We start from the raw sequence: 18,392 nt of genomic DNA, 5'->3' as shown, positions 1-18,392 counted from the left end.
GTGTGTGTGTCCGTGCGTGTGTGTGTGTTCCCTACGTTGCTCTATCTATCTCATATCCTTCCATTTCATACATAGTCTCGATTCCATCTGGCCTCGCGACTTCTCCGTCTAGAATCTCTTCTCTTTCGGGGGTCTGCTCTCCTGCCTTACCAGATACTTGTCCTCCTATGTGTGAGACCTGTTCTCCTGTGGGTGACATATGTCCTTCTCCGTGTGTCACCTGTTCTCCACTGTGTGTCACCTGTCTTTTTATGTGCGTCACTTGTCCTCCTATGTGTGAGACCTCTTCTCCTGTGGGTGATACATGTCTTTCTATGTGTGTCACCTGTCCTCCACTGTGTGTCATCTGTCCTTGTATGTGTGTCACTTGTCCTCCACTGTGTGATACATTTTCTCTATTGTATGACACATGTCCCTCACTGTGTGACATTTGTCCTGCTTCTGCTTCTGATATTTGTCCATCTACCTGAGCCAAATTTTCTCTGATGTGCGGCGTGTGTGTTGTTGCTGGTTCAACCCTCGCTCTGTATCTACCTAGAAGCTTCCTTATTGCCACCCTAAACTCGTCATACTTCATGAAGTACATGATAGGGTTCAGAAACATGTTCACGAAAAGAGCTGCAATTCGTATCTGGCGCAGTGCGTTGAGCGCCCGCGGGCGTGTTTCTGCAATAGACGTCGCCAGAAACGTGTGTAAAATGTTGGGACTTATTAGTAGGATGGACACGCCAACGACAGTCAGGATGAGTTTGGCTGCTTTGAACGTTCCAGCGAGGCTAGACAGTTGTTGAAGCTGCGTTTGATTAGTTGCTGCGGCAACACGTCGGCTGTGGTCAATCATGATCCGACCTATAACGACGTACGCGTACGTCATGAACAGTAACACGGCCGCGTAATTGATAGCAACATACCAGCTCAGCCATTTATTGGTTATCATATCAATAACACACAACATTCCGGGTCGCCATCTTTTGATCGCCTGAACCACGGCTATTGACCCGTACCCAGTTGTATACAGCCAGACGGACAGCAACATGAATTTTGCTGCTCTAGGAGTCATCAGCTGGCTGTAGCGAAACGGATGGACGATAGCAATGTAGCGGTCCAACGTCGCAAGTCCAATCGTCAGAATTGATGCACCATTTGAGACGTAGACGACAAAAACAAATATTCCACAAGCTAGCTGTGTCGCATGATACTCGTGTACGAAAGCTTTGAGGAATACAGTTGCTCCAGCTGCGACCGCTGTTAATGTATCGGCACATGCCAGATTAATGATGAAGTAGTTCCTTTGCGTTCTAAGAAAGTCGAACCTGACGTATACGACTATTATGAGAGCATTTAACACGAGAATGGTGATCGCAACCACAAGCCCGATCGCACCATAAAGAAACCCGACATTAGCCTGCGAATTGTGAGAAGCTTGGATTTCACTGTTGGTGTGGTTTGTGATGTGTTCTATAGTGCCTTAACATCCAGGGACAAGGTAATACTGGACTCACATGTAACTGGCCGCAAGTGTTCTCCTCTCAAGTTAGGCTTTGTAATAGTACGTGATCGGAAAGGCGCACCCTGTAACATGCGTTGCTGCCGCTATGAATGCCTATATCGTAGTCTGCATTAGCTTCTCCGTTGGTCAGGCTTGTTATCTCACTCGGCTGTCTTTCGTATCTTATCCTCTCTCATCTCTCTCTCCTCGATCCTCCGTCTCTCTCTCTCTCTCCGTCTCTCTCCACTCTCTCTGCTTCACACAACTAATATGCTTGTGGCTTTATATTCGTTAAACTTTGCTTTGTTCTTCCATTCGCGAGCCGTGCTGCTAACTGATGAATCTCGTCCACACCAGTTCGTCACTTCATCTACCATTGTAATTCGCTTCCCTTCGTTGTCTTGCCTCTGTATTCTGTCAGCGTTTTTCGCTGGTGTTGGTAATTACCAACGTGCCGCTTCACTACTGCACAGTCACTTGCCCTGTCACTCTGTTTTACTCCACGGACTAAATCCTTCCTACAAGGTAGTGTTGCTCGAAAAAGTCACGTGGGTGATACATTGAATCACACGTCATTACGTGATGGCAAGGGCGTGTGCGATGAATTAACAGCTAGCGACATTGTAAGATGCGGCTTATGGCAGCTATTAAAGGAACGACGTTATTTGTGTAAGATTTGCGCAAAACACGGGAATTGCATCTAACAAAAGACACCATTAGGCCAGAAACAGACAATTACATTTAGAAGGTTTCAATCAGTACGTTACGCGATACAGAAACTATTGACGCAAAAACAATCATTCGTAGTCTGTGATCATGTTAGTTCAGGTTTTGATGTTTACTAACATTGCAGTTTTTCACTGTGTTTGCCTTGTCGCCTTACCTAGTCATGATGCAGATCGTGCTACCGATTTTATAGCATCGCGTAACGCAATTGCCTTGATGGAACCTACACTGGCCTCTAAGCGATTAGATATTTAAGTTAGTATTTCAGTAAATAAGGTCTATTAAGATTTCGCATGACATCTTTTTAAGCTATGAAGATGTAGCTGGGTTTTCTATTTGTCATGCCTGCATCTACGTTACACATCTATAGTCTTCCACCTCTGTCAACGCTCTTTCGTTAGCTGCCACACATCGATCTTCATCAGGCAAATATTTTACTGAATTTGTCTCATGTCCTTTCGTGTCAGGCATCTGCTCTACAGCATCTGGCGCCGCTCCTACCAGCTCTATACCATCTCTTTTGTTTCAGACATCTTCCCAACTGCAGGTGACGACTGTCCGGGTCTGTGTATCCAGTTTGGCTCCATGACGCCAACGTATAAAGGCCTGAGCTCCTGCCACTGAACCGACCGCAGTTTTATACAGCCAGACGGACATCACCATGAGTTTCGCTGCTCTAGGAGTCATCAGCTGGTTGTAGCGAAACGGATAGACGATAGCTATGTAGCGGTCCAACGTCGCAAGTCCAATCGTCAGCACCGAAGCGCTAAATGTTACGCAGCCGACGAAAACCACCATGACGCATTGGATCTTCTGAGGAGCCGGATTGAACTCATCCGCTAATATAGCTGTGCCAATCACATCGCTGATGTTATGTCAGCGCACGCCAAACTAATGATAAAGTAGTTCTTTTGCGTTCTAAGGAAGTCGAAACGTACGTATACGACGATTATAATAATATTTAAAATCGCTATTGTTATTGTAACAACAAATACGAACGAAGTAATTACACGTCCGATTACCGGAAATGTATTAGATTGCTGCTGCTGCTCACTGCTGGATATCACTGTAGTGTTCTCTACTGTCGTGAGATAATCCAGGATGGAGTAATTAGACAGCTGCATGTTGAGCCTCTATACCAATCGTTCTTTGCACAGGTTGTGTGTTCTTCCTCAGTTTGCTAGAGTTGTCACTTACCGACCTACCACGATATTTTTGCCTCGTGTCTGTTCACTCTGTCAGCGTTCTGCCGCTGACTGCTGTGTCTATATAGCTATCTCACAGCCTTGCATTCTAAGATCTGACCACACTGGTTTCCGACGTTTTCTACCTATAACTCGGCGGGTTTACTTGGTCTCTCTCTATACGAGCCTGCGTTTTCCTGCAGTTTTGATTCATACATGCTTTCACAAGAGTTGAGAGGAAGCAAATATCGTTTTAGAGTATTTGCGGGTTTCAGACAACATGTGTGAAGAAACTGATCTCACGTGCTTTCGCTCATGTATGTAACGACATGATTGATAGTAAGACACATTAAAATATGGATTTCATGTGATGAATGTACCTCTCCGGATAGCATCAAAAACCCAGCTAGCGATAACAATTAAATTAAACGAAATGACGATGTTCTCTGCTGTAACCCGCTTTCGCAATTCCTACACGCCCCTGGGCTCGGAGTAAATCTGAATCGAAAGTTACCTGTGCTGCCATGCTAAGAGTTTGCGCATGCCCATGCAGTACCTGCGGGATGGAATTGTATATCAATAAAAATTTAAAGCGATTGAGTAATACATGTCTATCACAACATGTCACTTTATAAATAATAAAGCTGGCTAGTAGCCTACCTCGGGACGATTTTTCACTACTGCATGTTATATTAATAAGTTCATTTGAAATGCTCATTATTCTCAGATACTTTGCCGTGCGGGAACCCAGATTAGACCGTATATGCTACCATCCGCCAGTGGTTTATGTCATGTCTGATGAGATTCTTTATATATGTGATTCCAATCACAAGCTAGCACTTTAGAAATTACAATGATCTAACTCAGGGCAACCGTGACAGATTAATGGACATAGTATACCTACAGCAAACGTGTAATTTCAACGATCTATTTCTCTCTTACTGAACAACACCATACGGAAACCGACGCCGATAGATTTACTTCTTTAATTTATTCCATTTAGCTCAGAGCGTCTATTTGAATCATGATCATTCTCCTACTCATGTCGCAAACGTTGTACCTAATATATGTTCATATATATCGTGCACTGCTACGTACCGGACACTGGTAGTTCAGTGATGGAATTAATGTTTTGTGATTCCCGGGGAGAGTCCAGAAGTATCCCTGTCTCAAACGTTCTATCTGCACAAGTGGATGTAGCGATAACCTCAATGAAATGCAGTAGCTCAAGTCAATGAACACCTCTACAATCGCTGTTTTACTCATCACAATAGCCACGGTAACATGTACAGAATAGAGCGCAATCGGCCGCGTTTATATATCAACTCAAGTCTTTTTCCATCGATACGGTCACGACTCTCGCTTCCAATGTGATGAACACGGAAATATCGCGCGTTTACACCTAGTAACTAGGAGTATAACTGTCAGCAAATAGGAACGCACAAGATTCATATGATTGCAACGCATACTAACCCATGTGTATCTGTAGTTCCTTCAATTACAACGTGTGCATAATATGGGACAAGTTCTAATGCTACGGAGCGTAACGCATTATATATAACATAATATATACTTGACATTGGGCATAACATCGCGTAATAACATGGAATCACGAATACTACATAATATAGTGACTTATGCGAATTTCATAGCGGTTTACACTATAAGGACGATAACGAGATAAAATAACCTAATTAACACAATTTGTAGCAAGCGTTTTCGTAACAATGTGTAATATAGTAGCAGTGGTTAATAATAACAAATTGTCAATAGTGACATAATGACAATTTGTCCTTATTAACCCTTAATAGTAAAATAGGAAGAACAGTAATCAATGTCCACAGATGGCGAATGCCGCTCAGTCACGACACTGTGCGTAATAAACACAACTCAATGTTTTTTCAATACCATTTACATATATTGCATTTTTACGAATAGGTACGATAGTGGATTACACTAGTGGAGAACGATGCAGGGAGACGTAGCTGCATTGTGCTCTAATTCAGGAGTGAGGTCACTTGAAAACACCTTGTAGAATATGCGTATATCTAGGCAAATTCAACAAGTAGTACAAGTCCCACAAGAACACATATACCTTTTAGAGTCTCCAGATTAGAGACGCGAATAACATCATTGACAGGCGATAATAATGGCACATAAGTGTGATAGGTAATGAAAATTTAGAGCAGCCGAACAGCAACAATTGTTTTCGCGACAGCACATACGGTAATACATCGTGCAGTTTAGCGGGTACACGCGTGCTGCCGTGGTTGGCGAGCAACCCTACCTCACTGTCTGCATGAGTGGCAGCAAATGCTTGTCTCAACAGTAAGCAACAGTGAGAAAATGCTTAGAGTGAGCTACGTGGTCTCACTTGCTTCGAATACAATGTCCACGTCGGCACGATGCGCTGCTCGACGCTCAATCCGACCGGCCCAGTAATTGTAGCGCGTATGCAACAGGAACATGCAATGCAGCTCTATGTTAGCCATTGGCTACTGTCCGTGAAATTCTGATATCATGTATATAAACAACACACATGAATACAAGTATACGCACGTGTAACGCGCTGCTTTACGATAACGAGGCGTTACAACTCGAGAGAAAGAGCCATTAGAAGCCGTTCATAATGATTTCCACCAATAAAGTGCTATAACTCCAAGTATAAGTGTAAGACGATAACACGACGCATACTCAGGTAAATACGGTAGGAGGATTGTATCTTGCGACAATATAGTCTCTGTCAGTTCATCGACAAGGCCACAGCCTCCTGCACTACGATACACTGACATATCGTAGCCATATAGCTCAACATAGACTTACGCGTGGCCAGCTGCATTCCACGGTTGGTAGATGTCTACAACTTTCGTCTGTCTACGCTTAATTGTTTTGGCTCGACTCTGCTGCACGTTTTTATTTTGCATTTTTTGTCCGTTCTGTTTCCCTATTTCTGCTATTTGGCTGTTCCTTATCAGTCTGTCAAGTATCCATTCTGCTTACACGCTTCGTCTTCTCCAGTCTGTCACCTTTCGTCTTTTGAATCGCCAGCTGTCTTTCTACCATGAGACAGTGTTCTACTCACGTGGTCCCTCACGTCCTTTCTCAGTCTGCATGTCTTCGACTACTTCTGATGTATCATGTTTCTAATGTCTTCTGCCCCTTTCTTCCTCTTCCCGTACTCAGTTTAATCATGCATATTGCTTGGACCTCTACTCTGTGTCTCCTTGTCTTCCGTGCCGTGGAAAAATCTGACAGCTGAGGACGATTCGAGTATTCTGAGATTAGATGGTAATGAGCAGTAAAGAAGTGGGAAGTAGACTAACCGGATGTTTCTGGGCACGGCGTGTATGCTCGCAGATAAGCTTTGTTGAGAAATGCGTGAAATGATGGCATATTGTTTCTGGAAAGTTCAAAAATGCTTGGAAGTTGGAAATATTTAATTTCGTACATTTTCCTTGTGGAAATGAATAATAAAATGCTTTTTTAAGCTTGAGATTAGTTACTGCATCTTTCTCAAACTTCGTTATGTGCCCCTTTGCTGAAGGGTCCGTAGAATTGCTTTCCCATGAAAATAATAGGCCTACAGGCACGCCAACGACAACCAGCATCGCACGATGAAATAGAAAAGAGAATTCCTTATTTGGGTGTGTTCATAACGACTAGGATAGACGTTATAGTATGGTAACTGCAATTTCTCGCAATCTTAGGCATGCAAAAAGACTGGGTGCCCTCCCAACATCGTATTCATACAAAAACGTCTGTAGGCCTACAGATACAAATGAAACATTCAGAAAACTTTATTTAACCTATGCAGTTTCGTTTACTTTTATTTTGAAGTTTTCGTCACACAGTCCTGTCTGGAGTATCCGAGAAATATATTATGTAGTAGCGTAAAGCAGCATCTATGCATGCCTATAGTATAGCTTATATTAGCGAGTCCATAGGGGTGCATAAAAAGCCACGGCGCTATGCGCGAGTGAGTGATTGCAAAGGGCGAGTTACGCGTTCGATTACAGATGCAATGCTGACACTTAAGTGCTAGTATGCACGTCCTTAGCAGTATGTTGGATTGTAGCCGTTTATGTTATTGAATTGGTTTAGGCCTCGCGCTTCCTCGCGTCGAGAGCTTGAATAGAGCATCTAAAGTGCAGGGCGTGTCTGTGTAACAGGTGTGCAGAGTGCGCGCCCTATATCTCTTTGCTAGAGGTTCTTATTGGTGCCTGGAATGTCTTTTACGCGAGAGTCAGCACCGAGTTGTGGGAGCGAGGGTATGTCTCTATCTCGCAGACCGGTCGGGCGGGAAAGCCCCTTGCGCAACTCCTAACGCTTTCAGAGTGTCTGATAAGATGCTCTATGGAAGGGCGTGATCTGGTGCAACCAGTTTGGCGAGAAGGGCAGAAGCGTCGAGGAGGATGAATCCTTCTCTCTCTATGAAGGACGTGAGGAGTGGCGCGTAGTCTGGAGGCGATCGAGCAGTCTGTTTGAATAGAAACCCTCAAGTGATGGGGCGTGACTGAGTAAGGCGGTTGCGGGAACGATGGCGCTTTCGCTCGCGGGAGATGATAGAGCCCTAAGACGCAGGGCCTGTATCAGCATAACGTGCGGGTCTTAGATGTAGATGACGGCGCGCGTGAACGCAAGCGCGTGACGCACGCACGGGCGCGGTCGGGGCTGCCGTTTATATAGACGAGGGCCAGTGGAGACGACGGAATTTCGGCTTCTACCATAGCGACCGGCAGAACGACCGCGACAACTGGCTGTTTAACGCTACAGAAATCATAGCTAAAACGTCTAAATCATGGTAACGGCGGCTTCTTCTGTATTCTTGGCTCTGACTTAACGTTGGTACACAAGTCACCACTACGTGACGCTGTCGGAAGGACAGGCGCTTACATATAGCCGCCTACTAGTGTAGAATATTAGGTGTCTCTAGATATATGTTTCTATGGGAAGTTCACAGGATTCTGAAAAAATGAATCACGAGTATTTACCGGTTAGACGACGCGATGTTCAATAATATACCCCACGGTGATGTAAAATGCGTGCCATGTTGGTAACCTACGGATGGAATGATGCTTGACTGGTCGGTGTATAAGTGGTGAGGACTGATATTGGTCCGTATCTTAACTTGTTAGCGTACATACAACGATTTTATAAATCGGTTCCAGTGTTCGGTGGATTCAGCTGCTTTATTTTTGCCAGACATGTCTCGATCCCTTCCCAGAAATAATACTTCACACACACACCACAAACGCACACACACACACACACACAAAAAACACAATCACTCACCATAACACTAGCACGTAACAGCACACTACTACACACACAGCATACTATAATCTACCTCAGTACCTACTATTATTTATTTATTTATATATGCTTCTTTCCAATTTCGAGGATATTATTTAATATCTAATATATATATAATAGCATTAGAACGCCTATCATTCGTTACCTTGACTTTCATTTTGCCTCAGGCATATATTATACGAATTCTAAGACCGCTTGGATTTGGGCTTATTTTAGTGATTTTATCAAATTTTAGTAAAGTATAAATACTTATTGCGAACTGAATAAAGGTGCAAATATTTAATGTAAAATAGAAGTAACCCATCAGCACCCTCCTTTATGGCTCCCACGAGAAAACTCAATTGCGAAATTTCATTTTGTGTGAGCGACTTTTACTTCACTTTAAAACTTACATATATATATATTATTGACCTTATACATGCATATTTACCACTTCAGAACACCAAATGCGCGTATGAATTTTACCTACTGTGTGTAGCTAGCAAAGTAAACCTAGCGACTTCCCCCAGACCGCCCACGACCATCCAGTTTGAGAACACTATTATAATGTCGTCTGTAATGCCAGTGCCTGTTGCGGATTTTCCCTAACCGCTTCCGCTGGTTACTTACTATACGCTCAAACATACCAATGATTCCGTAACATTTTTGTTTATTTTTATACAATTTACGACTTCATTTCACTCTATACGCGTGTTAAAATCTCTAGCTCTTTCCACATTATCATCCGCTCTCTCTCTGCTCACTTTACTCGACTCATGTACGTCCCCTCTCTCTGAACACTGCTCGACTCCTCCTCGTCCGCTTTCTCTGCTTGCTCTACTCAATACGACTCCTCGACGTCCCATCTGTCTGGTCAATATACCTGCATGGTCAATCAATGGTCAATGGTCAATCAATTGCAATGGTAATAGTCAATCAATGGCATAGTCAATCAATGCATAGTCATAGCAATGAATATATATGCAAATATGCAATAATGCAAATAAAAAAATGCAAATATAAAAAAATAAAAAATATGCAAAGAATGCAAAAAATATGCAAAGAATGCATGAAAAATATGCAAAGAAATATGCAAACATAAAAAAATGAAAAATAAATAAATGCAAATATAAAAAAAATAAAAAAATAAAAAATATGCAATGCAAAAAATATTAAAAACAATGCATGAAAAATATGCACAAAATATGCAAACATACAAAAATGCAAATATACAATGAATGGCATAGTCAATAAATGCAATCTTGCAATGGTCAATCAATGGTCAATCTACCGGCACGGTCAATCAATCTGCAATAGACGTCGCCAGAAACATGTGTAAAATGTTGGGACTTATTAGTAGGATGGACACGCCAACGACAGTCAAGATGAGTTTGGCTGCTTTGAACGTTCCAGCGAGGCTGGACAGTTGTCGTGCTGCGACAGTTGTTGAAGCTGCGGTGATTGGTTGCTGGCGCAACACGCCGGCTGTGGTCAATCATGATTCGACCTATAAACGACGTACTGTGTACATCATGAACAGTAACACGGCGCGTAGTGATAGCGACATACCAGCTCAGCCATTTATTGGTTATCATATCAACAACACACAACATTCCGGGTCGCCATCTCGTGATCGCCTGAACCACTGCTATTAACCCGTACCCAGTTGTATACAGCCAGACGGACAGCAACATAAATTTTGCTGCTCTAGGAGTCATCAGCTGGCTGTAGCGGAAACGGAATGGACGATAGCAATGTAGCGGTCCAACGTCGCAAGTCCAATCGTCAGCATTGATGCACCAAGTGAGACGTAGGCGACAAAAACGTATATACCACAAGCTATCTTTGTCTTATGATACTCATGTATGAAAGCTCTGAGGAATACAGTTGCTCCAACTGCGACCGCTGTTAATGTATCTGCACATGCCAGATTAATGATGAAGTAGTTCCTTTGCGTTCTTAGAAAGTCGAACCTGACGTATACGACCATTATGAGAGCATTTATCACGAGGATAGTGATCGCAACCACAAGCACGAACGCGCCATAAAGAAACCCGACATTAGCCTGCGAATTGTGAGAAGCCTGGATTTCACTGTTGGTGTGGTTTGTGATGTGTTCTATAGTGCCGTTATCATACAGGACAGTGTAATTACGTGGCTCCATGTTAACTGGCCGCAAGTTGTTCTCCTCTTCAGTTAGGCTTTGTAATAGTACGTGCGGAAAGCGTCACCTTGTCACAGCGGTTGCTGCCGCTTAATGCCGCATATCGTAGTCTGCATTACTTCTCCGTTGGCAGTTGTTATCTCACTCGGGCTGTCTTTCGGTATCTTATCTCTCTCTGTCTCTCTCTCTCTCTCTCTCTCTCTCTCTCTCTCTCTCTCTCTCTCTCTCTCTCTCTCTCTCTCTCTCTCTCTCTCTCTCTCTCTCTCTCTGTTTCACACAATAATATGTTTTGTGCTTTCATATTCGGTTTAACTTTGCTTTGTTCTTCAGTCTCGCCGTGCTTGCTACTATGAATCTCAGTCCACTACCGTCGTCACTTCATCTACCATTGTAATTCGCTTCCCTTCGTTGTCTTGCCTCTGTATTCTGTCATCGTTTTTCGCTGGTGTTGGTAATCACCAACGTGCCGCTTCACTACTGCACAGTCACTTGCCCTATCACTCTGTTTTACTCCACTGACTAAATCCTTCCTACGAGGTAGTGTTTCTCGAAAAGGTCACGTGGGTGATACATTGAATCACACGTCATTGCGTGATAGCAAAGGCGTGTGCGATGAATTAACAGCTAGCAACATTGTAAGATGCGGTTTATGAAAGGACAAAGTTATTTTTGTGGCGGTTTGAGCGAAACACGGGAATTGCATCTAACAAAAGACACCATCAGGCCAGAAACAAACAATGACATTTAGAAGGTTTCAATCAACGAGTAACACGTTAGAGAAACTATTGACGCACAATCTTTCGTAATCTGTTATAATATTAGTTCAGGTTTTGACGTTCATTCTCGTTGTAGGTTTTCACGGTGTTTGCATTGTCGCTTAACATAGTCATGATACAGATCGTGCAACCGATTTTCTAGCAGCGTAATGCAATTGCCTTGATGGAAACTACACTGGCTTCTAAGCGATTACATTTTTTAAAGTTCGTAATTCAGTAAATAAACTCTGCATGATTTTTTAAGCTATGAAGTTGTAGCTGGCTTCTCTATATTTGTCAAGCCTGCATCTACGTTACACATCTAGTCTTCCACATCTGTCACCGCTCTTTCGTTAGCTGCCACCCATCAATTTTCATCAGGCAAATATTTTGCTGAATTTGTCTTATGTCTTTCCATGCCAGGCATCTGCTCTACAGCATCTGGCGCCGCTCCTACCAGCTCTACCATCTCTTCTGTTTCAAATATCTTTCCAACTGCATGTGACGCCTGTCCGGCTCTGTGTATCATCTCTACACACCACTGCGTCCCCTGTCCCTCTCGGTGTGACGCATGTTCTTCTCTTCTTGACACCTGTCCTTCTTTGTATGACACATGTCTTTCACTGTTTGACACCTGTCCTACTCGGATTGTCATCTTTCCCCCCAGGTGTGACATCTGTCTTTCTCTCTGCGAAATTTCAGTTGCATCTGCTTCTGCTGCGTGTTCCACGGTGTGAGCTACACGTTCGCTTCCCTGCTGTGCGAGACGTGGTGTTGGCCCAACACTTTACTTGCTGTGTTCCTGCCAAAAAGCTTTCTTATTGCCACTTGGAACTCGTCATACTTCATGAAGTACATGATAAGATTCAGGATCATGTTCACGAAAATGGTTCCTTTGCGCATTAGGCGCAAAATAGCGAGCAGCTGCGGGTGTGTATTGCGTAAAGGCTCCGAAAGAACCATATGTAGAATGTGGGGACTAAGCAGCAAGAAAGGCACGCCAACGACCGTCAGGATGATTTTGGCTACTTTAAACGTTCCAGCAAAGCTGGACAGTTGTTCAAGCTGCGCTTGATCTGTTGCTGCGGCAACACGTCGGCTGTGGTCAATCATGATCCGACCTATAACGATGTAGGCGTACGTCATGAACAGCAACACGGCCACGTAGATGGCAGCCATATACCAGCTGAACTCCTTAGCGGTTACCTTATCAATAACACACAAGGCTCCATGGCGCCAACGTGTAAATGCCTGAGCTCCTGCCACTGAACCGACCACAGTTGTATACAGCCAGACGGACATCACCATGAGTTTCGCTGCTCTAGCAGTCATCAGCTGGTTGTAGCGAAACGGATGGACGATAGCTATGTAGCGGTCCAACGTCGCAAGTCCAATCGCCAGCACCGAAGCGCTAAATGTTACGCAGCCGACGAAAACCACCATGACGCATTGGATCTTCTGAGGAGCCGGGTTGAACTCATCCGCAAATATAGCTGTACCAATCACCATCGCTGATGTTATGTCAGCGACCGCCAAACTAATGATAAAGTAGTTCTTTTGCGTTCTAAGGAAGCCGAACCGTACGTATTCGACGATTATAATAATATTTAAAATCGCTATTGTTATTGCAACAACAAATACGAACGAAGTAATTATACGTCCGACTACAGCAAATGTATTAGATTGTTGCTGCTGCTCACGGTTGGATATCACTGTAGTGTTCTCTACTGTCGTGAGATAATCCAGGATGGAGTAATTAGACAGCTGCATGTTGAGCCTCTATACCAATCGTTCTTTGGACTGGTTGTGTGTTCTTCCGCAGTTTGCTAGAGTTGTCACTTGCCGACCTACCACGATATTTTTTCCTCCTCATGTCTGTTCGCTTTGTCAGCGTTTTGCCGCTGACTGCCATGTCTAGATAGCTATCTCACAGCCTTGCATTCTGAGATCTGACCACGCTGGTTTCTGACGTTTTCTACCTATAACTCGGCGGGTGTACTTGGTCTCTATACGAGCATGCGTTTTCCTTCTGTTTTAATTCATACATGCTTTCACAATAGTTGAGGGGAAGCAAATATCGTTTTAGAGTATTTACGGGTTTCAGACAAGAACAAAACCTGTGGGAGGAAACTGATATCACGTGCTTTCGCTCATGTACGCAACGACATGATTGATAGTAAGACACATTAAAATATGGATTTCATGTGATGAATGTACCTTTCCGGATAGCATCAGAAACCTAGCTGGCGATAACAATTAAATTAAACGAAATGACGATGTTCTTTGCTGTAACCCGCTTTCGCAATTCTTACACGCCCCTGGGCTCGGAGTAAATCTGAATCGAAAGTTACCTGTGCGGCCATTCTAAGAGTTTGCGAATGCCCATGCAGTACTAGCGGGGCAGATAACAGAAAAATCGTGAAAATGATGATACAATCATCAAACTTGGCACACTTGTTCTCCAAGTGATACTATGCAAATCTGCCCGATTGGCCAATTGAAAATTCAAGATAGTGGCGATTTTTCAAGATGGCCGACAAATTAGCCTCCCGAAGTTGACGTTTTGCTTAGAAGTATTTGTAGTTGACCGATTTGCATGATCTAGGTGTGGATTCTTATGTTTTCAAGCCTGCTGAAGTAGATTTTCCTGTTTATAAAGCACACGGACACATATTTATCTTACTTTGCTCATTTGTTCATGCAGTACCTTTGTTTCAGCAGTCAGCCACATCCATTGGATGGACTACTGGCACTGGTCCTCACCACTGGTGTAACTCTTATCTATGGCTCCAAAAAGATGCTAGTGCACGGCATCGGCAACACCCTGGTAAACCGCGTTGGCTCGCGGGCTAAACTAGATGAGGGTAGCACACAGAAGGTCTCTGCGTGTGATGGAGTACATCTAGCTCTAAAACTTTCAAGTGCATGAAGTTGATAAAGTTCTTGAAGGAGTGATTGTCGGGCACTACCAAGGCACATTGGTGACATCACTGCTGTGAAACTCAGCATGGGGTTCAGTGTCAGCTAGGAAATGTATGTTGGCATCATACTGCAACAACCTACTAGTGTCCCAAATTCTGCCTAATCAACCCCGGATCAGTTAGGCAGCCGCACCTGAATGGACAGGACGTGCCAGCGCGGGAGAGCCGAGCCAAAGATAACGGGGTTTTAGTTGGATGGTATACAGATCGCACGGGACTTATGACACTGGATGAACGATCGGACTAGGTGTAGGGAACGGTGCAAAAATCTAGTTGTATCCCATACAGGAAAGTGTATATTATACATGTACATGGTGGTAAAAGGATAAACCCTCGACCCTGAACGTCATACTGACCATGGACGCGAGTTCTACTGTAAAATCGTGGAACACTGACTGGACCAAGTGTTGCCTATGTCAGGAGGTTAAGAAAGAAGATCTAAAGTCCCTCCAGGCCAATCCTGCCAGAAGGGGCGACCTATGAAAGATGCCACCTACAGCAGCAGACACCATGAGCAGACACTGAGTGCCCAGAAATCTTTCTTTGAAAAGGTGAAATCACTCTCTGCCGTGATGCAGGAGATGGGCAACCCATTCCAAGAAGAATCAGCCGACCTGCTGGTGCTAGACACGAAGAACATTGCAGACCCAACTCTAGCTGAAATGGTAGCTACACATCACCGGCGGGGCAAAGAGCAGTTTTAATCATTCATGGAGGGGCTAGAGGATGAAGGTGAAAGTCCTTTCTATCGTCCAATCAAGAAAAACCGTGTTTCTTTCTTTAAACAAGAGCAGGCTAAGGGAACTTCCAAGGAGAAAGTCCTGAAAGACGACTGTCAGTTATTCTCGCGACTGTTCATCTCGTGCCAGAACAGGCAGTGTGACTTGCAAGAATTCTTCAAGCACAAGAATCAGTCACACCCTGCATCTCTTAGTGACGGCGGCAAGCTTCATACATGTCAGAAGTCACAGCTGGTTGAAATTCTTGAAGCGCAAGTGAACATCCCAGACGGAGAACCAAAAGGAAATGCAATCATCATTGATGGCTTAGCACTTATCAATTTCTTACATCTACGTACTTCAAAGACATTTGATGACTATGCTAAAGAAGACATCATCCCAAATGTGGAATTCTATGGTGCCAGGTATGAGCGGGTGGACGTAGTCTTTGATGTGTACAAGAAGTCAAGTCTGAAATCCGGGACGAGGTCGAAAAGGGGGCAGGAAATCAGAAGAAGAGTGACAGGAACGAGTAAGACACCAGGTAACTGGCAAAGCTTTCGTCGTGACGCCAGCAACAAGACTGAGCTGTTTCACTTCCTTGCGGAAAAGATGTGTGAAGCAGAGACGACAAGCACAGTCATCGTCACAAAAGGAGAAAATGACATTGGCAACACAAGGAAGTCTCTGGATGCTGTGTCCCCATGTTGTCATGAACAAGCCGACAGTCGAATATTTGTACACGCCAGGGATGCAACGACTGATGGGAGCAAGTCTATTATCATTAAGGCTAATGACACGGACGTGCTAGTCATAGCAATATCTGTACTGCCATCCTTACAGGAACTAGGTCTTGAGAAAATGTGGATTGCTTTTGGCCAAGGAGCCAAGATGCGACGGATTCCAGTCTATGAGGTAGTTTCTGCAATAGGGCTTGAGAAAGCTAGAAAGATCCCATACTTTCATGCGTTCACTGGATGTGACGTCGTGTCTGCCTTCCGTGGGAAAGCGAAGAAATCTGCATGGCAGACTTGGAACGTATTTGATGATGTTTCTGAAAGATTTACTGATCTCAGCCAGCATCCAACATTGATTTGTGATCTTGACCTGCAGAGGCTGGAGAGATTCGTTGTCCTCATGTACGACAGATCAAGCGCAGCCACTGGTGTGGACGAAGCAAGATTAGATCTCTTTGCCCGCAAGCAGAGGCCGTACAACTCAATTCCACCAACACAGGCAGCCCTCAGAGAACATGCAAAGCGTGCGGCCTATCAGGCTGGGATCATCTGGGGCCAGGCAACCATCTCCAATCCAGACACGAGCAGTCCCGCTGAATGGGGGTGGACACAGAAAGGAGAGACATGGCAGATATGTTGGACAACACTACCCCCTATTTCGGCGAGCTGTCGGGAACTGACGAAGTGTTCCTGTAAGAAAGGTTGCAAAGGAAGATGCAAGTGCTTTCAGTCAGAGCTCCCCTGCAGATCACTTTGCAGCTGCATATGTGAACAGTAGCAGCTGGAGGACCAGTGGCATGTTATGCATAACTTTGAACATTTACTAGCCGGGGCAAAGCTTACGTAATAAAAAACAGACAATCTGGTGGCCATCTTGAAAAATATGTGTCCGTGTGCTTTATAAACAGGAAAATCCACTTTTGCAGGCTTGGAAATATAGGAATCCACACCTAGATCATGCAAATCGGACAACTACAAATACTTCTAAGCAAACTTGGTCACTTGGGTTTGGATACTACTACGTTAAAATGGATCTCTGACTTTTTGAAGGATAGATCTCAAATTGTCTGTGTTAACGGCAGCATGTCGGATGTGGCCGCTGTCACATCGGGTATACCCCAAGGTTCAGTGCTTGGTACACTGCTGTTCTTATCCTTTATAAATGATTTGTTGGCGGAAACTGACCCTTCTACTTCTATTCGCCTCTTTGCTGACGACGCTGTACTGTACCGCACCATCTACAATAAGAGTGACCAGTTAGCCCTCCAGAGGGTCCTTACTCGTACTGAGAAGTGGGCAACATCATGGGGTATGTCATTCAATACAGAAAAGTGTAAAATTCTTCGCATTACTCGCTCCAAATCACCCTTGACTTTTACTTACTCGTTGTATCATAAATAGGCCGACCTAAAAATTACATATCTTTATAACTATAGTATAGACAGAAAAATAAATATGGCAATCTGGGATATTGCGCAAACATTATTTTATCAGCGATTTTATGAAACTCGCCGATCGCAAAAATAGACAATTTTCCCAAAAATACAATTTTTTAATAAAAAGACGATTTAAGCAGTTACAAACTTAATTTTTGTGTCAAAATGCAAGAATGGAAGGATCCACTAAAATAGTAACAATTTATGACCATAATAATGAACGTTTTAGACATGGACCGGCAAAAACTATGAAAATCGCTTCAACGAATACTTCGGTTTCATCGTCGATATTGAACATAATGCAATAACTTCACAAATGTCAACCAGTGATCATTTTTATATACCAAAATCAACCTCTATTATTCCCTGATTAAAAATATTAAAACATTGGCAAATGTTTGTAAAACATTTAATAAATATTACTAACATAACCCACCCTAGTGAAAGTTAATTTACGCCAAAATCGTCATGTGAGTTTTTTCTCATATTGAATAAAATTCATACGCATAAATATGTCTATAGAGTCCTTTCAAAGTCTTATATGTCAAACTGGGAACCCCTGCAATAACTCCGTCTGGAGCAAATTTAGATGGCTGGCCTATTTTACCAATTATAATATACACATCGCCGATTAAGATTCATACCTTGTTAAATTACAGTTTCGCGAATAGCATGCAAATTGCAAAGAGTCATAACAAGTATTCACAATCATAGCTTGTCACTTTATTAACAATTGCCAACTACAAGTATATTTTGTACAATACACATGCTGCGAAGAGGCATCTTTACTCATCGTCATCGCTCGATGGTTCATCAAGCATCATCCTGGCCAACATCGTCATCTGGCATGTTGTCGCACCCATCTCCCTCTGAGCAGCTAAAAAGTTCCGTGCATGCGTAGCCCAGCCT

General features: G+C 43.6%; 3 protein-coding genes across 3 annotated transcripts; all 3 read right to left on the bottom strand.

Moving 5' to 3' along the window:
- Nucleotides 1-534: 534 nt before the first annotated feature.
- LOC106814002 (delta-type opioid receptor-like) lies at nt 535-3,013 on the bottom strand (the record flags this gene model as incomplete). The annotated part of the gene is made up of 2 exons (XM_014818256.1): nt 2,876-3,013; nt 535-1,405 (listed from the first exon to the last, which is right to left on the bottom strand). Coding segments are annotated over exons 1-2 (1,009 nt in total), but the record flags the coding sequence as incomplete, so codon positions are not given.
- A 7,395-nt stretch (nt 3,014-10,408) lies between these two features.
- LOC106814001 (melanopsin-B-like) lies at nt 10,409-10,855 on the bottom strand. Its single transcript, XM_014818255.1, has one exon. The coding sequence runs from the start codon at nt 10,853-10,855 to the stop codon at nt 10,409-10,411; it is 447 nt and encodes a 148-aa protein (XP_014673741.1).
- A 1,493-nt stretch (nt 10,856-12,348) lies between these two features.
- On the bottom strand, nt 12,349-13,119 carry LOC106814000 (probable G-protein coupled receptor 21). Its single transcript, XM_014818254.1, has one exon. It carries the CDS (start codon nt 13,117-13,119, stop codon nt 12,349-12,351), a length of 771 nt encoding a protein of 256 aa, XP_014673740.1.
- Nucleotides 13,120-18,392: the final 5,273 nt, after the last annotated feature.

This window comes from Priapulus caudatus, unplaced genomic scaffold, assembly GCF_000485595.1.
Source record: "Priapulus caudatus unplaced genomic scaffold, Priapulus_caudatus-5.0.1 Scaffold853, whole genome shotgun sequence".
Taxonomy (NCBI): domain Eukaryota; kingdom Metazoa; phylum Priapulida; class Priapulimorpha; order Priapulimorphida; family Priapulidae; genus Priapulus; species Priapulus caudatus.
Note: the sequence above shows the minus strand (reverse complement) of the source record. Positions and strands in the feature narration are given on the sequence as shown.